Genomic DNA, 24,767 nt, shown 5'->3' with positions numbered 1-24,767 from the left:
TTGGCAATATAGTGTATGTTAATGAGGGACAAAAAAAGCCACGTAATGACAGTATATTAAATGTTTGGCTACAGAATCAGACTCAGAAACTGTGATTAAACTTAGATTATCATCGTCAGTTTTGCCAAATATGTATTTTAATCAATTAAAACAATAAGAAACTCACTTAAGTAACTCACTTAAACATTAGCCTTTGTTTTTGGCAAAGCCTGACACATTAATCTCTTTATCCCATCCATTGATAAAATAAAAGTCACAATAGTATACAGTTCCTTTTTTATTATCAGTGAGATCATTTTAAATAAAGAGGAATGTGCAGCAGCACTTCCATAGTGAATTAAAATAATAATAAATGTCTTTGTATTAAAGATTATATCAAAGCCAAACATCTCATGTGATGTTTGTTGAGTCTTCTCACTTTCTCCTTCTTGTTTCAATTACCATGTTTATTCCAGGGCTTCTCGACCTGCTGTTCTATGCCCGCTCTTTCAGGCCCGGCGGGGCCACTTCTGGGCTTATAACCCATCACCACCTGCACACACTTTGTCAGAGCTCGGACGTTTTCCTATGAGAGATTACAGATTATTAAGAGTGTTGCGATTGTGTGAGTTAAAGTATTTATGAATCAGAAACTTATATCCGCTACTTCAAATGTTTGCACAGCTCTCTGATTGGTCAATCACAGCTTTTTGTGGTCAGATATTGGTTATGATTATTTTGTTTAATGCTGACAGGCATCCGTTATCCTACATAGTGGTGTTAGTTTCATAATCATCTAAATCTCACTTGATGAAAGAAGTTTTTATCCACTGTGTTTCCAATGCGTTTGACTTTAGACGGTTTGTCATCACAGCGGAGGATATGTTGGGTTCCTCCCGTCCGCCTGGCAAAACTCTTGTGTTCAGGCTGGAAGTCTTTCGGATTGATGTGGGGTGGAGGGTGGCAGTACAGGACATGAGAACAGGTGAATACAGTGCCAGTCACTCATGTTCAGGACTATAAATTCTGAGCTGGCCATGGCTAATGAAGAGGTACTTACACTGACATAGTCTTTCAAAATATAACGGGCTGATCTGGATTGGTCTGGTTGGCCGTGTGGGGTCATGAAGCCTCTCATATCTGCAGAAACAGACACACATTTATTGATTGAAATCACTAGTTTGAACAGAAGCACATGAGAGAGTACACTGACATCCATATGCCATGAGCAGCTCCTCGTAGGTCGGTGGTCGATCGGGGTCCTCGTCCTCCCTCGGTCTGATGATGTTCATACCGTAGGTCCCCTCCAGCACGACTCCAGAGATAGTCTCACATACGTGTTCAGGTTAAGGGCAAATCATATAACTTGTGGGTTACAAGTAGGTATGTAACGGTTTCACGGTATACCGTGGTTTTAAAAACATACCATTGACATTTTTGTTGAATATAAAGTCGCGACTATTTCTGAAATACAATTAATGGAATTAAAGTTTCTATTGTAAATATCGATTCAATTAAGAGGGAGTTTACATAGCAACATATAAACTTGACATGGCAAAATAAATCTCTAAAATCGCATCTTCCTCCTCTTACATTGCACCGTCACTCGCATGAACGCCACACCGGAGAGCGCAGCACACAGCAGTGTCGGGGCCTGAACATCTATTTCTACCAGTCCGCGGTGTGAGGATACTTCAGGTATTTAAAAGACCCATGAGGCACCAGTGTTCTCCGTGAGTGTCATCCCACGGACTTTTCAGAGATGAATAAAAGTGAATATAGTGTATCAGCTAAGAAATTATAGACCCACCTCTTATATAAAACACATCCACATGCAATACACTTTTACAAGATTTTACAAGTTTATATATGGACTACAGTTATGTTTCTGCTTTCTGTCACATTCGCAACAAACAAATTTAAGCGCTTGTATGCAATGTGCAGTGCAACAGTAGGCATGCATTGTATTTACTACTACAAATATGTTACTTTAAAAAACGGCATCCTTTGCTCATGTATGTGCTTTAGGCATACAGCAAATGAACTGCAAATGTTTTTTTTAATTATTATTATTATTGTAATATATCATATCTGAAGAAAGAGAGCATAGTTTTTAAGTAAATACCTTCTCTTTTTTTCTTTATGTTTCAGTAGGTTTTGTTTAGAGTATGTGCATGTAGCCTATTGTTTACATATAATTTAATCCACATTGTCCTCTTAAAATATTCTTAGTTCAGTGTATTTTAATACATTTAGAATTAATTTGTGAATTGTTTAATTACTGTTAAGAATAACTATATTTGGGGGTCTGGGTAGCTCAGCGAGTATTGACGTTGACTATCACGAATCCAGGGTGTGCTGAGTGACTCCAGCCAGGTCTCCTAAGCAACCAAATTGGCCCGGTTGCTAGGGAGGGTAGAGTCACATGGGGAAACCTCCTCGTGGTCGTGATTAGTGGTTCTCGCTCTCAATGGGGCTTGTGGTAAGTTGTGTGTGGATCGTGGAGAGTAGCATGAGCCTCCACATGCTGTGAGTCTCCGAAGTGTCATGCACAACGAGTCACATGATAAGATGTGCGGATTGACGGTCTCGGAAGCGGAGGCAACTGAGACTTGTCCTCCACCACCCGGACTGAGGTGAGTAACCGCACCACCACGAGGACCTACTAAGTAGTGGGAATTGGGCATTCCATCACTGGGGAGAAAAAAAAAAAAAGGATTACTATATTCTAGTTAAAGATAACTTCTATATATCACTTGATGCATATTTGAGTTCATTAAAACTTCATGTTGTGGATCATGGGATATTTCGGACCTTTGGATTTGGAGATCAAGTCAAATCATAACACTCTGCGTAAACACAGTACATAACACAGGCTACCGCTTCTAAATGTGCCTTCGTGCTTTCCCGGCAATCACTGACATAATTGTAGGTTGGGATGAAATGAGGAGATCAACAGTGCTTGTTGTCATGTACTTTAACACACTATCATGGTGTGTGCAGAAAACATTATGTTCATTTATAGAGAAACACTCCAACACTGTTTACATTAAGCCAACTTAATCTCGCATCTGTGCGTTGTCTTCTGTGAACCGGATAATGACGTGCAGCCCGCAAGCGCCCTCTAGCAGCAGATGACTGTATAGACGGCCTTATCAACATCTGCTCGTATGGTTACTGAACGCATCTGTCCTGAAATTAATTAATTGATGATTGATAAGCTTAATCGATCAAATTATTAATGACAATTAATCGATTTTCGATTAATCATTAACATCCCTATTAGCAATGCACCTTAATACCGTGATACCACACTTTTTTTTTCATCTATTCAGTTTCCAGCCAAAGAAACAAAACTTTAGGATACGTGAGAGCCCACATCTGATTCATGTTACATGCATTTCTTGCATCACTTTCATTCATCACTAAGAAGTTGAGAAATATTTGAAACCCTGTCTTTCTAAAGCCATTATTATTTCTATAATTAAATTCTGTAATAGTTAATAAATTTCAGCGCTTTGACAAAGTTACAAACAACTTCCATAGTTGTCAGTATTTCCACATTATTTTCAATTTGAGAAGATTTCAGCACCTTTGGACCGGACAGCTCCCGTAACACTTAAATACACTTTAACGAGCGATCTGCGTGCTGGTTTGGGAAACCATTACCCCAAGTGACGTTAAAGATGATCGTAAACACTTAAGTTGCAATGTTATTGGGAAACCCAGACACTGTCTGCTTTTTGCTCTCAAAACAACACAACTGAGGAGTTACCACATTCACTATGAATGAATTGTGCCCAGTAAATGTGCTATTTATTAGTCAGGGTTTTCCTGCATAGAGAATTATGAAGCGGCTGCCTCCGACTGTCGACGAAACTCAGGTAGGCAGTCACGTGCACAGGTAGCACCTGCCCTCTTTCACTAGATAAGTGCCCTCTTTGCAAATCATTTCTTATTTTTTAATATTTTAGTTTTTATTTAAATTTGGCCCTTGGCATCAATTCTCAATTAAACGTGTGCCCGACATCTGCAATTAAGTTGTAATTCTGCGAGGCCACATGAGCCCCTGCTCCTCTATGACATTCTTTGTCACAGCCTCCACAAAACACCGAAGTCTACCTGACCAGCCTTCATTTGTGACAGCCAGGTAAAGATAATGTTTGCCCTAATCTTCGACATTATTTGCCACTGCTGTGAAATTAAACCACTATATGAAAATCTCCATAGAGCCAGCAGAACTTAGGTAATAGCCCTCCATTAAGCTTAACAACATGCAAGCTAATCAGGCGTTGGCTCAAAATAGCATCGTGCAGGGTTAGAAATGCCCCCAAAATTCAATATTTGAATTGCTCCTGTTTGAGTTGTTTTTTTATATTGATAACATTAACAGTCAATCCTCAGTGGTCACTGGAGGTGCCGGCGCGATCACCTGACTATTTCCCTGATAACAGCAGAAAGAAATACTCCATTTTTGGTCATAAAGATAAGAGTAAGACATCATTCGAAACTAGAAAAGGTTTACTTTTATTTCTGTACACTCTCAATAACAGCAAAACCTTGTGCTTTTGTAAAATAAAGAAATCATACAGGATGCGCTTTCTGCCGCCTCGGTCTCCGTGATCATCTGTCTGGAGCGCATCACGAAAATGAACCAAAACTCAGCGTATACTTGCCTCACAGACATGATAAATATGTCTATAGAAAGCTTCAATTGTCTACTTTTACAAACAAATATTCTCTGATTGTGTAATCCGTATGAAACCAACGAGAGGTACAGTTTCTCGTTTGAGCTCATTATTGTTTTTGGAAGAAGACACGCTGTGAATATACCCCAGAAGAAGAGCGTGATCCGATATGGCCTTTCTAACACAAAAAGTGTCTCACAAAATTCTACAAAATATGTGTTTCATGGTCTTAGTACTAACTACACATAATCTTTATTTTCTCAAAAATGCAAACATGCACATCTCATGTTTGGAGGGTCTTATGTTACACAGCTGAGAAAGTGATGCAGTTTATTTATTCATTTAGTTAATTATTCATGCTTGGCATGATGACTACAATCAGGTCAACTATATCTGGGCAAAATGTTGTATTGTCATCTCAAAGGAAGTTATGGCATTTGGAACCAAGGTAACCTTTTTTATCAAAAGTCCAAAAAACTCTCCAAACAAGTGATCTGAGGGTTTTACCGAACCTAAGAACTACTTACATTTGTAAATGCCACAATAAACCAGAAACATAATTACATAGAATAAGATCCAGCACTGTTTCAGTTGTGCGCATGATAAATCAACACCTGTCAATCTAAACCATCAGTCCAATCCAAGCGGTAAAACTGATTGATCTTTACACATCGTCCCTTCCCACCATACCTGAGATCAGAGATGATCTTATTATCGGTTTAAACGGTTAATCAAGTTTGCTGTTTGTTAACTATAAATGAACACATTAGCAGTTATGTTGTATTTAATTAATGTAATGTTGAACAGGTTAGCTTTTTTAATTAAATATGCTATAAATTGATAATTGTCATTTTCTTCAATCATCTAAAATATGTTGCTTAATTGTTTGCTTCAGTCAGTGGAAGTTATGGTACAAGTGTATGTGTGCACATGATCAGGATGGTATCATCTCTGCCTCATTTTGAGCCCGGAAAAACCACACAACATTATTCTCATAATTTTGACATTATTCTTGAAATATTACGACTTTATTCTCAAAATGTTATATGTTTTTTTTTTTTTTTTTTTTTTTTTGCCATGGCACTAAAACGCCATCGTAGTTACACCCCTAGTTACAAGTAGAAAAACAAACATTTGCAATGGACCCTTTTCCCAAATCCGGGTTCGGAACGTGGAAGTATATGATAGCAGGGTAAACTTGTTTAGTGGTAAATAGGAGATAACAGCAAAAAAAAAAAAGAGGAGGTCACAGTCTGTATAAAGGGTCCTTTGTCATGATCATCGGCAGTTTAAAAAACGTTATTAGAGAGATGGCTGGGACGTGATCTCTCATCTGATCGATGGGCAGAATCCCGTTGCAGATCATCTCAGCTTTGGTGGAGACGAAGGAAGTCATGACCAGTCCAGGACAATCACACAGAGAGCAGGATTCACAAACAGAGTCTGTAACACATGGACACACACCTCCAGTCAACAAAGCCCTATGAACCAACCTGTGCTTTTTCAGCACTGTTGAATTCCTGATGCTGATTGGTTGCACAGCTATGAAAAGTGCTGGGTAGCAATGGATTACATGTAATCTGAATTACAAAAATTACATACTTGTAATTACAATAAATTACATTTTAAAATACTGGTGATCAGATTGCATTTACTTTTTATGGATTACATGATTACATATTGATTTATTGATCCCTCTAATTCTTCATTTTAAATCATCCTACAACTGATATATGCTCAGAAAGACCCGTTTCTACCTGGTATTAAGATGTGTCTCGGGTGATCCGATCACATGGTCAAGTAAAACACAATGCTGTTTACACCTGGTCACTTAAATGCGTCTCCTGTGATCACTTGTGATCAGATTTGGAGGGGAGGGTCTCTGCTTCATGATGACATACATCAGTCACTATGTCACTGCATGATAATAAACCGTAACAAAGTCAGAAAAGACAAAGAGAGCAAGAACAAACGGCACAAGTGTCCGTGCATGTTGATATTAGACACATTCTCATGCTTGTGTATATATCCACTTTTTTCAAATGTTTAAATCGGACGGATATTTCCTTTTAAAGTCGCTCGTAACCGGCAAACTTTACTCTTCTTTTAGTGCAGCGGTTGATTGACAGGTGAGGGGTGGAGCTTCACTGCTGCATCAGGACAGATTAGCGTTTACACCTCTGTATGTGGTTTTTGTGATCTGACAAATCACGTTTTAGACCCCGTTTAGACCTGATTTAGCGCTGACCATATGTGATCCGATCACCCGAAACACATCTTAATACCAGGTGGAAACGAAGTTGTCCACACATAATACCGAAACGACCGCACTAGCGCGGTAAAGTTAGTTTTAGTTTTGTGAATTGCTTTTGTACTCTGCTTCAAAATGTACACTATTGTGCCTAACTTTTGAGATGTTTTTTTTTTTTTGTAATGCCAAAATTGCCAGAGTAAGAATATTTAAGTGCCTTTTTTATTTCACTCAGAAACAAATAGCATGTACACACACAAAACAGATCAATTCTCATATTTTGATCCATCATGTTTTCTTTTATGCATTTAAGCAACATTTTCAAAATGGCACAAGCTTATCCTGCTCAAACGCATGTGACATCAAGTAAACAAGAATAAGGTCAGAAGTAATCCAAAAGCAATCAGATTACCTTAAAAATGTAATCCAAGATATTACATTACCGACTACTGTTTTAGTTATGTAATTTGTAATCAGTACTAGATTACAATTCAAAAGTAATCTACCCTGCAGTGGCTATGAAGTAGATCCAGGTTTGTTGACCACAATAAAGTTTAATTATTTCTACATCACTGCCACACATTCTTTACGATCTATTAACTGCTGCTTGTGCTGTTTTAAGAAAGATATGTAATCACTGACATAAGGAAGTAGTTCTACACAAAACAGAGTTTTAGGGATGAAAACCTGAAAAATGTTTTGAGATAAAGACAGATGATAAAGATATATTCATGCACATGTGGTATACAGTTGTCAGTAATTACTAACTTCAAAACAGCTCACCTGAAAGTGCTTTGTGTGTCCAGGTGTAGCTTAAACAAAAGACATTCTTATTCCTCAGGATGGTGTTGATGGTGGAGCTCTTACCAACACTTGGATACCCCACCTTAAGTAGGGTTCAGAGTCCAAACGTGAGAGGTTTTAGTGAAGCTGATGGGCAATGACATCAGTGTTGCAGTATTCACCAATCAAACTGTGATTTGTCCATCTTTGCAAGTGGGCCCAGCGTGTGCCGATTTCAACACGTCCAGCAGCTCGTCTTTGCATAACAAACGGCTGGAGTTGTAGAACGATGAAGCAGTGTGTGCATCATCATTTCCTCAGAACACGTCTGAAAGTCTGTCTCATCACAACCTTCATCTTCATCCTGCTCACTCTCTTCTCTCGTCTCCTGTGCAGTGTCATTTTCTCTATGATGATGATCTGTGGCTGCTTCCTGTTCTGTTTCGCTTTGACTTTCTTGGTCAACCACTTCTTTTCCCTTTACCAGCAAACATGGAAATTAAATGAAGATTAAAACCTTTCCGTTGCTGTAGAGGCTTCTGCTTTCAAACCTGAAACTACCAAATACAGGGGTCATATCATCATATCATTTTTTATTATTTCATTTTTTTCCTGAGGTCCACTTATAATATCAGTGAAGGATTCCATAGTTTTTCATGCCCGTTTTTCACTCTCTAAATCTCAGAGTTGCCAGTAAATGGTCCATTTTGTTTGCTGCTGTGCCTTTAAGAAAGTCTTTCGCATGTGAAATGAGCAACAGCACTGATGGCTTACACACCGGCCTGCAGGTTTGCTGTCGGGTTCAATGTAGTTTTAACTGCCACATCCTTCAATTACAGTCTCTTTGTGTAGCTGCATCACATTGTGACAGATTCATAAAACAATCTGCGCTGAAATGTGCTGCTCAAACTCTTCAGATCAGACTGAAATGATCAGGTATCTTGTTCAAAATAAACTTCAGCTGCTCGCTTCTTATGCATTACTTCACTGTGTCTGTATGCTTGCGGCAGTTCAGAACTTGCTCTATGTGGGCTTAGGGGAAAGTTCTGAATCTTACATTTTAAAGAAACAGTTCACCCAAAAACGAAAATTCTCTCATCTCACCCTCATGCCGTCCCAGATGTGTCTGACTTTCTTCTACTGAACACAAATGAAGATTTTTAGAAGAATATTTCAGCTCTGTAGGTCCATACAATGCAAGTGAATGGTGACCAGAACTTTGAAGCTCCATAAAGCACATAAAGGCAGCATAAAAGTAATCCATAAGACTCCAGTGGTTTAATCCATGTCATCGGAAGTGATATGATAGGAGTGGGTGAGAAACAGATCAATATTTAAGTCATTTTTTACCATAAATCTCCACTTTCACTTTCCACTTTTGTTTTTTTGGCCATTCATATTCTTCATGCAAATCGCCACCTGCTGGTCGGAGCTGGTCAAAGGTGGAGATTTATAGTACAAATTGACTTAAATATTGATCTGTTTCTCACACACACCTATCATATCATTTCTGAAGACATGGATTAAACCACTGGAGTTTTATGGATTACTTTTATGCTGCCTTTATGTGCTTTATGGAGCTTCAAAGTTCTGGTCACCATTCACTTGCATTGTATGGACCTACAGAGCTGAAATATTCTTCTAAAAATCTTCATCTGTGTTCTGCTGAAGAAAGAAAGTCATACACATCTGGGATGGCATGAGGGTGAGTAAATGGTGAGAGAATTGTCATTTTTGGGTGAACTGTCCCTTTAAGGCTTTTTACACTGCACTTAACCCTGGATTGTCATCTTTTTAAACCCACTTTTAACCTGGGTTAAAGCAGCGTTTAACACCTGTAATTTTGAAAGGGGCTTAGCACTGCTTTTAACCCAGGGTTATGAAACACTGCTCCAAAGTAGAGTTAGCAACACTTTTGCTGTGCAAAAGGTATACGGTGTGAAACGATGCAGTGTTAGAATGTTTCAGAAAGTTGTTTAACAAAAGACAACCAATAATAATATGCCCCAGTGCTTACCTCATTAAATATTCAAATGTTCACGTGCTGTTTACGTTCTCCATTTGAAGGAAACTAGTAAAATGTCGAACAGTGATCACAAATGTGATAACGCATGATGAGACAGTATTCTTTTTGCGTGTGTTTTCGTGGCATGTTTCAGAAGGCAAAAGAAAAACAGAACGGATTTGCTTGCCGACATTTTCACAGAAGAGCAGGTTGCTGTCCGTCGCAAACTGTATTTGTCCAAACATTGTTATTGACACCGCAAATATGCAAATTAGAATATTTACCCAGGGTAAAGTATGAACAGTGTGTAACATGAAACAAGATAACACAGAATTTTGTTTACCCAGGGTTAAAGATGACAATTTCAAGTGTGAAAAGACCTTTAGTTTTCATAGTCCATCAAGCTCTTTTATCTACAAAGATCAAAGTAAATTGTATTCCACATGATGTGACCCTTTTAACGTACATTCACTAAACTAACAAATAAACAAAAACGAGCGGACATGAATCTCACCTTCTCCTCTGCCTCGAGTCGCTGTGCCTCGGCCAAAGCAGACCAGAACACTGCTCTGATGCCCTCCTTCTGGAAGAACCGGGCCCAATCTCGCCTCTGTTCTCTAGTCAGCAGGTCCGCTTTGTTCAGCAGAAGCATGTTTACTTTATGACTAGAGACCTCTCGTACATAATTCTCCTGATGGAGACAAGAGTTGGAGAGTGCAGTGATAAAGTAACAGGAAGCACGGTTTGGAGTTCACACATTTTGAGAAAATGTCTCAATGCCTTACAAGATCAGGACAGCGAAAGAGAAGCGGGTTTCTGGCATCGACGATTTGAACCACGATATCACTGAGAAAAACAGAACTTTGGTTATAACACAAAAAATATCATTTATAAATATAGCTGCAAGCAGAAATTATGTGGTCAAGTACACCAACGGCATGATTGGACATCCATGATTATGACTTTAAGAAAAGCTTTTTGCCGTTCTCGCAGTCCATTTTTGTTGACGCGGTAGATGAGAACGGTTTGGTCTATCATCATGAATCTCATAACACTTTGTCATGAGTGTCTATAGATGATCTATGCTAAATTTAGAGCGAATCGGACATACGGTCTTGGAAGAGTTTGAAGAAGTAGACTTTTTAGAAACTTTAAACTGGCAGAAAATCGAACCATGTTGCCCATTCGACTCGGCATGAGAAGAACTTTGTTTCTAGATGGTGTGAAAATTGTAACAGTTGGTGGCGCTACAGGGTATGAGTTAGAGACACCAAATTTGGGTCAGTTACTTTTGAGGGTGTCTTCTATCAGTGTGCCGAATGTCATAACTTTTATATGTACGGTTCTAGTGATGGTGGCTCAGCGGGTGAGGCTCTTGGTTACTGACCAGAAAGTCGGGGGTTCAAGCCCCAGCACCGCCAAGATGCCACTGTTGAGCAAGGCCCTTGACCCTATCTGCTCCAGGGATATCCATGGATATGTGCAAATGTATTAAGTGTTACAAAAATAAAAAATAAATGCTTCTATAGGCTGCCACTGACTTCAAGAGTGGAAGAACAATAAGAAGAAGAACACTAACGGATACAATAGATACATACGCACCTTCTGTGCTTGGCCCCTAAATAGTAAAGGTGAATTATGTGATTTCTGCGCTACTAGTGCCACCAAACGGAACTTCAAAAATAAAGTATGTTTTCACACAACCTTTGTCAAGGTTCACACCCTTTTGCACTCTCTGATTCCCTATGAACAAATAGGCATACTAAATAAAAGGTAATAAAAGTTTAACATTGTAATAAACAAGACCACTATAATATATAAACACCGGACAGAAAGCGTTGCAGAGGAATCCGGTCGAAGCTCAACAGTAACGATACAACTTGTGTGGCAATACCTTGAGTGTAATTTACCTGTCGAGAAGCAAGTTCGGCGTCTCCATTCAACCCCAGAAATTCCCTCAAAGTCCTCCACCATGTAAATGCAACGCCAATGTCTTTGTTTTTAACAAGTCTTCGAATTTTGGCTTTAACATCTGTAGGTGAATCTAAATTTCTTTTCCTCTATACAAGTCTGCCATGGTTGTTCATATTCCCTCGACTGAACAGCTAGTTCATGTAGCCACGCCCCAAACTCACACTATAGGCTGAGCTAGAAAGGTATGGGTGGAGCTGAGCGGGCCGCTCAAAATATAAACATCGATGTTTTGATAGTGTCTGGGAGACTCAGTGTTTATACTTTAACCCACGAAAGGCTTACTTATAGTTGACAATGAACAATAAACTAGGATAGTTGAACGTATTTTGGCATCAAAAAGGTTACACACTTCACCTTTAAAAGAAGAACCACCACAGTAAAGAGACAAACCCCAAACAAACTGCTGAGTCAGATGAAATTTACCTCCTCTCATTAACTCGCCACAGTTGCCTCCAGAAATCCAGAATCCTCTCAAAGGGGGTAAGAATCAACGTCTGCATCCTCCTCCAACCTAGAACGGAACGTTTAATTGTTGACAGTCTGTAAGAGAATATGATTGTGCATTCATTGAGCTGAAGCTCTCAAACATTCACCGAGCCAGTTCTCTTCTCCACACAAGGAAACTGTCCCTCTCTGCTAGCTGTAGGACCTCAGGGCTCATGTTCTCATCCCAAGGAGCCTGTGTTCATCAAACAGAACAACAACAACAGCAATTACTCCATGACTCACTTAACTGTTCAGCTCTAGAACAAACATTAGGCAATAACACATATAATCAAGGTTGCTCTTTTTAAATTTGATTGCACGGTAACATGCCTTCGGGGGATTCGTAGGAACTGTTTGTTATCCTCATGAAGTTTCTTCAGCCGTTTGGACTCCTCAGCGGAAAGCAATCCAGTCCTCGCTTCAGCTGGGACAAATTCTATGTTCAGCTTCTCTGCAAAAAGAATAACACACTGTATTATATTACAATTCACAGACATGATCTTACAGTAGAAATGACCCCGAGAAATAATCCTCAGAGGCTGATCATGACATCAAGATCCACCTGCAATAAATTCTGTTCCAGCAAGTTCAGCCGTGGACAGAAAGCCATCCTGAGAGCTCTGCTCAGTGACAGACCACAGATTGAGTCGACCCCAGTCATAACCATCATTCATCTCACTGGTGTGGAGCTAAAACACACAAGATAATTAATATACAGATCACTTCATTTACATCCACTGGATCCAGTTGACACTCAGACTCAAAACAGTTATAAAGGTTTCTTGCCTTTGAAAAAATAACTGATGTATTCTGTCTCATAAAAGTATTATTGTTATTGTATGCACTCAATATGTTTTGGACTATTATTGTTTTTATTGGTTAGTCATATTGATGCCAGTGTTTTGAACACACTTTACTGACTTTGTTATAAAAAGCAACCCTGCATACTCCTTTAATAGTGTTCAAAATGCATCTCAGGATGCATAGATTTAAAGACAAAGGATGTACAAATAATAAGGAGTCATTTCTCGCTCTCTAGAGAATGTATTCGTTTACAAAGGAATAAGACAAACTATGCAAAGCATAAGATGCAGAGTTCTCCAATGTTTTGAACTGATGAAAAACACTTATACCCATGTGTCATTCCTCCTGTATCCGCGTCCAGCGTTTAATCTCTCCTTTATTAAAGATCTTCCTAACCCTGAGCCCTTTTTCTTTCCCATATCAGATGTGTTGACACGGTTAAAGAGTCACAGAAGAGTTTTATGAGCTGTTGATCGACTCTTCACATGTCACATGTTTGTTGTGGCAGAGGAAGGAAGTCGCATGGAAGAATCCATTGTGAAGAACCTCCTCGTCACAGCAACACGGCGTTTAGACAAAACTCTCGATTATAAATGTTATATACTCAGTGTTTATAGAATACTTTTGCATACATTTGTAAACGTGTGTAAACCTAACAAACAATACAGAGAAGAAAAAAAGATACATTTAATTTTGGTTTGTTCCAGTGTGTCTCACTAATATATGTCCGATGAAATATCAAAGGTCGCACTTAGAATAGTTCCGGACAGAAACCTGTTGCCCACTGTACAAATATGACAGACACTTCCCCACTAAATATAAATAATAATAATAACAATTATTTATTTATTTATTTTTATTTACAAGGTAACTTAAGGAATACAGGGTTTCTCTTACAGTTTTGGCATGTCACCAGTATGTTCAATACAAGCAAAGACTGTTTGGTCCAAGACAGACCACTTGTATTAAAATGAATGGGAAAAATGGAACACCCAATATGGCGGATGTAGAAAAGGAAGTCCCGCCTTACAGGAAAAAGAGCCAATCAGCTTTTAGATATCTAAAATCGCCTGTCAGTTATCTCGGGACACATGCGCATTGGCTGGACCAGCAAATTGAGCGTGATCTGAGCTTTACCCTTGTGCGTCAATAATAATAATAAAAAAAGTTAATCAGAGGTCCTTAGAGGACAAAAATGTCGGCATTAAAAAACTGCCATATTAATATTATATAAATATTATTTTCCACTTTCACTGAGTTAGATTTGTAACCAATATGAGTCCTGATCATAATATATTCATTCCTACCAAATATTCATTCATTTTCAGGATTTTAGCCATTTAAATGCCAGTTTGTTTACATAATGCCACTGTTGTTTTTTACACACACACACACACACACACACACACCCACACACAAATCTTTCAATACACACACAAACACACTCTGACATCCATACCAACACACACACACAATTTTATCTGCACCATTTATTAAATTGGCCTGTAGTGCTCTATAATACAGCAAACAGAGAATAGGGGAAAAGCATGTATTTGCTCCATAGGCTAAACATGAGATTAATGGCGCCATCTGGTTGAAAATATTAAAAATTTAAATTTTGAAGCCAGGGCTCCGGAATGAAAGTATAATATCATAGAATTCATGATTTTATGCTTTAATGGCACTGGGATCAAATATTGCAGTTTTAATGGGTTTCAATGTGGACAATTTTGTCCTGAAGGTCCTGAGTGTAACTATTTTGTTTACACAGTGTATTATAGATGTATTATAGGAACTGAGGCTGAAATATCAAAATACCCCCCAAAATACACACCTTTGGCAAAATGAATGCCGCTAGCATTAACACAGCCAAAATGATTGAAAAAACAAAAATAAAAAAGACAAAAATGTCCCGAAGGTCGAACAAGGGTTAAAAAAACACACACACACAATTTATGGTACCATTGTTGTCAGATTTTACTGCTGATTTGAAATATGTTCTTTGATCATAATCTTGACCAGCTGTTTTAGAGATTTCGTTCTTTCTCCATTCAAGTAGATAGGAGCTGCACTTTTATGCCTCTTGAATACACAGAAAATAGCAGCCCAAGAGTGTTCCAAAGATGGTCGCCAAAGTGGACTGACTTGCCTTGAAAGAGACTTTGATAGAAGTTAAGAGCAATCTACAGCATTTGTGGCAAAATGTTTATTACCATAAAAAAATCATTTCGTAAAAAATCGACTCGTCTTTTGTAAAAAAAATTAAATAAATAATTAAATTAAATAATAAAAAAATAAAAACATGTTTACAGTGAGACACTTACAATGGAAGTCAATGGGGTCAATTTTTGGAGGGTTTAAAGGCAGAAATGTGAAGTTTATAATTTTATAAAAAGCACTTACATTCATTCTTAATTTGAGCAGTAAATTTGTTAAAGCTTCGTTTTTATGGTCATATTAGGGTTTTAAGGTTTACGTCGTCATGGCAATGAAGTTGTAAAACTGGATATAACTTTAAACAGAAAACCTTATTAATTTATTTTATCACACACTAAAATCATGTTAACATGCTTATTTTTGTACGTCTTGTGTCTATACTTTTGAAACAGTGAGTATTTTAATGTTTACAGATTGACCCCATTGACTTCCATTGTAAGTGTCTCACTGGAACACACATTTGTGCTTTTATTAAAGAATATATATATATATTTGTGTGTGTTAATCAACATTATGCCTTATATGATGTCAACTGACTTAAATTGCATTGAACCCAGAACATAACATTCCTTTAACTGAATCTGTGGCACCTATTGATAAACATATATTTCACACTATATTTATTCAGCACTCACTCAACAATGTTGAGTAAATATATCAAAAATAACTATTTTAATTATTCAGGAGGGATGAGTCTAAATTAATGGTAATCAGTATGCTAATGCTGTTGAACTTAACAACTAGTATTGAACCCTAAATATTCCTTTAAGATTTGCCCAAAACTCTTTTTCCCCTCTGTGCCCCTCTCTTAACTTATTTGCATAATAATCACAATAATAATAATTTAATAATAAATTAAGTATTTAAATAGCCTAACGATGTCTGAAGTTTAAGAAACATAAAAACATAAATATATTGCTCAAACAAATAAAAATAAGAGAACCTGAGGGTAAATAAAATACTGTGCTACATCTGATAGACGCATTAATAATCAACGCTACTTGAAAGCCGGTCTTGGTACATTCTGTTGCCCCCTCTGAGAGGTTGAGTTGGTTCAGTCCGGTATATAAATCACTGCTGAACGCCTGGACTGTACAGTGTTTTGTTTTGTGACGCGTCGGTAACAATGAAAAGAGAGATGCTCCTCAACTGTTTAAACATGTCAAGCTAATAGATGACTACAGATGGTTTTGATGTAGAATTTAGATGTCATAGTGTAGATTTTAATAGCCTCGGACCATTATGTTGCCTTGGAAGAAGAGCAAGTTTGAGCTGATAGAGGAAGAGAAGCTGCCGTCCAAGCAGAAGGGTTATGCCGTCAGTCTCAACTACTCGGCGCTCACTTCGTTCGCCAAATCCTGCCCGGAGAGCGCGCTCAACCGAGTCGGCAGCATGTTCAAATCCAAGAGGAAAAAGGTGAGAATCACCAGCGAGGACCCCACGTACACGGTTCTGTACCTGGGCAACGCCACCACCATCCAGTCCAAGGGGGAGGGATGCACGGACGTGGCCGTCAGCAAGATCTGGGGCAAGAGCGAGATGGGCAAGAACGGCACCAAGATGAAGCTCACCATCAGCTCGCACGGGATCCGGATGGTGCACGTGGACGAGAAGGCAAAGCGACCGGGACATTTGTATTTATTGCACCGAATCACATACTGCGTCGCAGACCCGCGGCTCCCCAAGATCTTCGCCTGGGTCTACCGGCACGAGATGAAGCACAAGGCGGTGATGCTGCGCTGCCACGCCGTGCTGGTGTCCAAGCCGGAGAAGGCGAAGGCCATGGCGCTGCTCCTGTACCAGACCTCGGCGACAGCTCTGGCGGAGTTCAAGCGGCTCAAGAGAAGGGACGACGCCAGGCACCAGCAGCAGCAGCTGATCGGGGAGCAGACGATCCCTCTGGTGCCCCTGAGGAAGCTGCTCAACGGACAGTGCTGCTACAAGCCGCCGGTGGAGCGCAGCAGGAGCGCACCCAAACTGGGCTCCATCACGGAGGACTCGGTCGGAGAGGAAGAGGAGGAGAAAGCGACGCACTTCGAGTGCGAGGATATTCTGGACACGGACGACGACTGCGTGGCCAACGGCAAGCAGCAACAACAACTGTGCCAGATTATCAACGATTTGGGCTGCATGAGTATCGGGAACGACGTGCAGACGCTGAAGGCTGACCTGAGGGTGACTCGCCTGCTGTCCGGGGAGAGCACTGGCAGCGAGTCCTCCATAGACAGCAACCAAGAGCCTGTGTGTGTCCCCAATGGCATACTGGATGGAAAAATGCAGGAGGTCTGCTGACTTGCCCTTAATAAACACTTTTGAAAGCGCACTGGATTCAAAACCCAGACAGCAAACAACCTAGACATCATTTTGACCCTTAGTTATGCTGCTCACTGGGTTTTGGGTGCAACTGACTCCTCAAGCCCCAAAAAGCTGTCTAGGAAGGCATGGAGACCATTCTTTAATCCCTCATCAGCAGGAGTCTGGAAGGAAGCACTGCAATAAGAGGAGGTTTTAGGAAAGATCTTGTTTACCTAATACGTTTCCCTCAAGGAAATGCTTTTTAACAAGAAAAGCATCATTCTTGAAATGTGTACACTGCTAAAAAAAATAATAATAATTGTATTAATTAGTATTCTTGTCTTGTTTTCCAGCAAAAATATCCAAATATTCTTAAAACAAGATACATTTACTTGACAAGCGAAATGGCATATGTCAAATTAATCTTGTTTAAAGAATGTTTAGATATATTTGCTGGAAAACAGGACAAATATACTAATTAAGAAAATGATTTTTTTATTTTGCAGTGTAACTTTCTTTGGGAAGAAGTGTCTAAATCTACTGAATGTGTATTTTCTTCTCTAGGATGATATTATTTATGTGCATAATATTGTTTTCCTATAAATGTTTATACAAACATGTTTTATCTTTGCTGTGCAAAAGAGAAAATATCCTGATGTACAGAGATGTTAAATATTAAATGCATAATGTGTAAACAAAATGCATTATTTTTTAAAGAAGGTGGTTGTTTGTTTCTGTGATCACCAATAAAAATATCACAATGTCCTTCAGCCATTAAACATGCATGATTTACTCGTGTAAGGTTTCTGGAGAACAAGGTAACAGTCACCGTGTTTGTAAGACGCTCACAAGAGTGGGCACGTTTTGCATTGCCACTGGAGCGGCCGTTCCCTGCGGAGAGACTGTAAATAATGCAGAGATGTCACTTTCTACAGCAATAGTGGCACAAACTAACCCAAGCTTAAACTACAAAACAGAGGAGAATTCTAACGCGTGCATGCCACAATTGAGATGCAGAATCTATACATCAATGTCATTTTTAAGAAACTTTTCTATGCCAAACTCATTTCTAAATCAATGAACTCTCACTGAGTTTAAACGGGGTAAAATAATGATTTTTTTTTTTAGAGCTGTCCAATACAGTTCCTAAAAATAAAGGCTTCCAGTTTCACTCGACAGTGTAGAAATTATTCTCATTATTCTTTGCGCTCTTGACATTCACTCTAAAAGCTTACAGATTACTTGGATAGCACACTGTGTTGTTGCACAGAACAATAAACGGATGTGCCAAAATGAGCCTCTGTATGATATATAATTAGCCTATATGCACGCAGGGATCAATTGAAATGATTTACTGTTACGGTTGTGTTGTTGCTTCCCATAAGGACCTTAGTAATTACATATAATTGTATTTAATTCTTAAACTATTTAGATAAATGCAGATCAGTTACCAGAGGCTAACACAAGTCATGCATACATTTTATAAAGAAGAATAAAGATCATCTATTCTAGTCCTCATAAAGATTAAATACTAATAAATGTTTAGAGTGATGCTTTCGCTCTCTCTCTCTCTCTCTCTCTCTCTCTCTCTCTCTCTCTCTCTCTCTCTCTCTCTCTCTCTCTCTCTCTCTCTCTCTCTCTCTCCCTCTCCCTCTCTCTCTCTCCCTCTCCCTCTCTCTCTCTCTCCCTCTCCCTCTCTCCCTCTCCCTCTCTCTCTCTCTCTCTCTCTCTCTCTCTCTCTCTCCCTCTCCCTCTCTCTCTCTCCCTCTCCCTCTCCCTCTCTCTCCCTCTCCCTCTCTCTCTCTCTCCCTCTCTCTCTCTCTCTCTCTTTCTCATACAAACAGTTACATGAGAGGAGAAATTGTGCTAATCACCTGAACTCTCCTTAAAACTAAACAAACAAGGATGTAGCCAAAAATCCAAGATCTTGTGAGGCAGTCTATTTGTTTATTTGGAATATTCTGATTACATGCACAGGAACTTTCCAACAGTTGCACAAAACAAGTCAGAATACAGACCTTAATAAGAAAAATGATGTGCATATAAATGTGCTCACTGTCTATGGTTGGTTACGGCCCTGTTTAAAATGCATTGATCGGGGTGTTCCATGTGCAAAAATCCTTTTCAGTTTATGCTTTTCCAAACATTGCAGGTGTTTGTGCTAACTTTCAGCAGACAGAAGCAGACACAAACTCAACATAAGGCCTTTGGTGCAAAGTTTATTCACATCCATGTTTTCACAAAAATCCATTTTGCCCATGACATTCTGTTAGAAAACGTTAAAGTGTCTAATTGATTTAATGGCTCCTGCGTGAAATTGAAATAAAGAAAACACAGTACTGAAATGTCTCACAATGTTAATGAAGTAAATAAATAGATGCTTAAGTTGTGCATGTGCCTTCACTAAGATAATTCAGCATGGAGGAGCTTTGAGTTCAAGTGTTAGTCGAGTGTTATTTTTGGAGAGGTGATGGTGTTGCCTCAGTGTAGTGTTTTTCTGCTAATACAGGTTCGGAAAGCAATATGTATTTAAATAATGCATGCTGTTGTTTGAAGTCAATTCTTTCACAGGTAAGGCTCCTGTTACACCTGTCTAAGACAAGAACACACACACACGATTCCCTCATGTTTTGCATCATATTTTGCATTGGTGTATGTACACAAGACTTAAATACGTGATATCAGCACAGTAACCCACTGTGGCTATTGTTTGGCATTTCAACATGTGGATTACAGGATGATATATTGATTTTAATAACTGACTCCTATCTGAACATTTAATAACTAGACCACAACTCAGCATCCCCACCACACACACACACACACACACACATACACTTACACACACATACATACACACATACACTTACACACACACACACACACACACACACACACACACACACACACAGACATACACACACACACAGACACACACACACATACACATACACACACACACACAGACATACACACATACACTTACACACACGCACACACATACATACACACATACACACACATACATACACACATACACTTACACACACACACACACAAACATACATACACACACACACAGACATACACACATACACTTACACACACACACACACACACACACACACACTCACAGACACACACACACACACAGACACACACACATACACTTACACACATACACACACACGCACACACATACATACACACATACACTTACACACACACACACACACATACATACACACAAACATACATACACACACACACACAGACATACACACATACACTTACACACACACACACACACACACACACACACACATACATACACACATACATTTACACACACACATACACTTACACACACACAGACACACACACATACACTTACACACACACACACATTCACACACATACATACACACATACACTTACACACACACACACACACATACACACACACATACACTTACACACACACACACATACACACACATACATACACACATACACTTACACACACACACAGACATACACACATACACACAGACATACACACATACACTTACACACACACACACTCACACACACACACACACATACACACATACATTTACACACACACACACACACACACACACACACAGACACACACACATACACTTACACACACACACACATACACTTACACACATACACACATACATACACACATACACTTACACACACACACACACACACACACACACACACACACACACACTTACACACACACGCACACACATACATACACACATACACTTACACACACACACAGACATACACACATACACTTACACACACGCACACACATACATACACACATACACTTTCACACACACACACACACACACACACATACATACACACATACACTTACACACACACACAAACATACATACACACACAGAGACACACACATACACACACGCACACAGACACACACACACACACAGACATACACACATACACTTACACACACACACACGCACACACACAACACACATACACTTACACACACACATACACTTACACACACACACTCACAGACACACACACACACATACACACACAGACACACACATACACTTACACACATACACACATACATACACACATACACTTACACACACACACACATACACACATACACTTACACACACACACTTACACACACACATACACACACACATACACTTACACATACACACAGACACACACTGTCTCTCTCTCTTCACTGTATAGAGTAAGGTTTTACTATATATATAATTGAAATAAATACAAATATAAATAAATAAAAAATACAATTACATAAACAATACATTTAGCATCAGTCTATTAGTGTCAAACAACACAGAAATGTGATAGAGGAGAAATCAAGGCTGTTTAGACAGATACAACAGTTATTACCCCAATTTTGCAATATTGGTGAGAAATAATAGATATTCCTCCATCAATCTCATCTGAAGGACAAATAAAGATTGCCTTCCATTTGTCAAGAGTTGCATTTACACAACTGAGGGCTCCAAACATTACTGTCATTCTGAAAACAAAGGTGAGAGTGCAAATCATTGTTATCTTGCTTTTCTTGGTGTGGGTGTTCTCAGTCGCAGAGTTTGTCTTTCACATCCTGTTTTTGTCATGCCCACCTTTCCATGAGTCAGTGGCATCATCCCAGAGAGCTCATGAAATGTTAATGCACAAAACAAGCGTCTCCCCCAGAGAGAAATACATTTCAGCACGGCTATTTTAATCCTTACGCTTGCAGACAGGAAATGGAATAATAACGGGGAAACAGGAAGAATCTGCACAAGATAGCTGCACATTTCATGGAAACGCTCCTCTCCAAGGGCTTATATTTCATTTGCAGTTGGCAAGCATTTATGTGCATTTTGTAGGACACATCATGACACCTGTTCAGTTCCAAAAGACATCAAGAATATTCTATTTCAAATCATTTTCTCTATCTCAATGATCAAAATGATCAATGCAGTATGTCATGCTTTAAAGACGTTCATTCAAATGACTAATAAAATCATGTGCTCTCACGAGCTGGTTCCAGGGTTTTTCACACATGGCCATGCTGCACTTTCACTGTACCTTAAATAGCACAAATGTCAAAGTTAACTTTGCCATTTCAGAAGTTTTGTGTGACATTTTCCTCAAAATCTTATGTGACACAGCTTATGTCTATCTTATGTCAGCTTATTTTCAAAACCACTGACAAGTGAAGTGAAGCAACAATCATGTTCTGATTATTTAGTGCATCCACCGCCAGAAAGATAAATGTTGCCAAGGTTTGTAGCCAAAGGTTTGAAGACTAGAAACTTGTTTATATATCTTTTTAGGTGATGTTCCCCTGATCATGCTGCATTTCCTTTTAGGGGCTACTGAATAAAGTGTAAGGACAGAAGAGAAAGGAGCAACACCATAGGTTGCGCATGCTCTTAAAGCAGCCTTATCACCCTGCAGCTCTTGCCTGGTTACCTACTGAAGCTAAGCAGGGTTGAGCCTGGCCAGTACCTGGATGGGAGACCTCCTGGGGAAACTAAGTTTGCTGCTGGAAGAGGTATTAGTGAGTCCAGTAGGGGGTGTTCACCCTGTGATCTGTTTGGGTCCTAATGCCACAGTATAGTGACAGGGACACTATACTGTAAAAAGGCACTGTCTTTTGGATAAGATGTTAAACTGAGGTCCTGACTCTCTGTGGTCATTAAAAATCCCATGACACTTCTCGAAAAGAGTAGGGGTGTAACCCCGGTGTCCTGGCCAAATTACCCCATTGGCCCTTATCAATCATGGCCTCCTAATAATCCCCATCCATTAATTTGCTCTATCTCTCTACTCTCCATCAACAGCTGGTGTGTGGTGGGCGTACTGGTGCACTATGGCTGCCGTCACATCATCCAGGTGGATGCTGCACACTGGTGGTGATTGAGGAGAGTCCCCCGTTCACTGTGTAAAGCGCTTTGAGTGCCTAGAAAAGCGCTATATAAAATGTAAGGAATTATTATTATTATTATTAAAAATAAACCATGTCCAGACAGCATCACGCCACACGCTCCCCCTGTGTATTTACTCAGTCTGAACACACACCCACACACACACAAACATCAGTAGAGAACTCCCTCAGACCCATAACAAGAACATGTGCTGTATGCAAAAAGATTAAACAAGGCCATTTTGATGAATACACTAGTGAACTGTATGACCAACAAAAATGCTGACTTCACAAAGTAGAAAATAAAATACAAATATACATGAACATCAGCTGTAAGGAGTGGCTGTACACTTCCAGAGTGAGGAAAAGGGCTGGAAAAATCACTCTGGACCCCACTCACCCTGCCCATTACCTTTTTGAACTGTTGCCTTCTGGCCGACGCTTCAGAGCTCTGAGCAGCAGAACCATCAGGCACAGGAACAGTTTTTTTGAACAGTTAAAACTACACTATAATTACGTGCAATGCACAGTCAATTATATTATTTAACATATCCTACCTCTTCTGCATTTTGTACATCCTATATGTATTTTTTTGTCTTATTGTGTATTCTATATATACTTATATTTCTATTTGCTCTTTATTTTCATTCTATTTTCTTGTTGTTGTATTGTTTGTGCACTGGAAGCTTCTGTCACCAAGAAAAATTCCTTGTGTGGAAGCATACTTGGCAATAAAGCTGATTCTGATTCTGATGTTTCCACCACTGATAGTGTCATTAATTGTGGGGGTTGAAGGGAAGTTCCACCTCTTTAAACGGGATGTGCTGGTGGTTTGTAGGAGTTTGAACCCAGTTAACACAGGTGGGAGGCTACACGATGGAAAACACTGATTAAAATCTTTGCATTAGCCATCAAAGAGCAGTTTAGGGGGGTTGGGGGTTTCCTCTGTGGTGTGCTTTGAACACAAGACAACGTTTAACGGTCTCAGTATTTCTAATGTGCAGATGTCTCAACACCATGTAGAAAAAAAGACTTGTGGTGTAATCCTGCTAGATTACACCACAAGAAGATGAGTCATTCATGATTCAAAATACTTGTTTATGATTACAGAGGACTTATAGTTCTTATACTACATTTACAATATCAATTGTTCTTGCTAAAGCAAACAACAACATTTGAACTATTGCTCATACTTCTGAGGATTTGAACAGACCTCTAAAACTAAGCATTAAACATCCTGTAAATAAGTGATCAGACTTTCACGTGGAGGGACTCGAGTCATATCTAGAGTATAATAGAGAG

The 24,767-nt window shown here is 39.2% G+C and overlaps 1 protein-coding gene and 1 pseudogene across 1 annotated transcript; one reads left to right on the top strand and one right to left on the bottom strand.

The window, feature by feature from the left end:
• Positions 1 to 251: 251 nt before the first annotated feature.
• Positions 252 to 13,466, bottom strand: LOC127428106 (large subunit GTPase 1 homolog; annotated as a pseudogene).
• Positions 13,467 to 16,269: 2,803 nt separating this feature from the next.
• Positions 16,270 to 18,247, top strand: LOC127428102 (protein FAM43A-like). Its single transcript, XM_051676187.1, has one exon. The coding sequence runs from the start codon at positions 16,430 to 16,432 to the stop codon at positions 17,477 to 17,479; it is 1,050 nt and encodes a 349-aa protein (XP_051532147.1). The 5' UTR covers positions 16,270 to 16,429; the 3' UTR covers positions 17,480 to 18,247.
• The last annotated feature ends 6,520 nt before the right edge of the window (positions 18,248 to 24,767 follow it).

This window comes from Myxocyprinus asiaticus, chromosome 37, assembly GCF_019703515.2.
Source record: "Myxocyprinus asiaticus isolate MX2 ecotype Aquarium Trade chromosome 37, UBuf_Myxa_2, whole genome shotgun sequence".
Classification (NCBI taxonomy): Eukaryota; Metazoa; Chordata; class Actinopteri; order Cypriniformes; family Catostomidae; genus Myxocyprinus; species Myxocyprinus asiaticus.
This window is presented reverse-complemented; position numbering and strand designations above follow the sequence as displayed.

What these genes read in the sequence shown, in the direction of transcription:
- LOC127428102 (XM_051676187.1), top strand. Translation starts at nt 16,430, where the DNA reads ATGTTGCCTTGGAAGAAGAGCAAGTTTGAGCTGATAGAGGAAGAGAAG.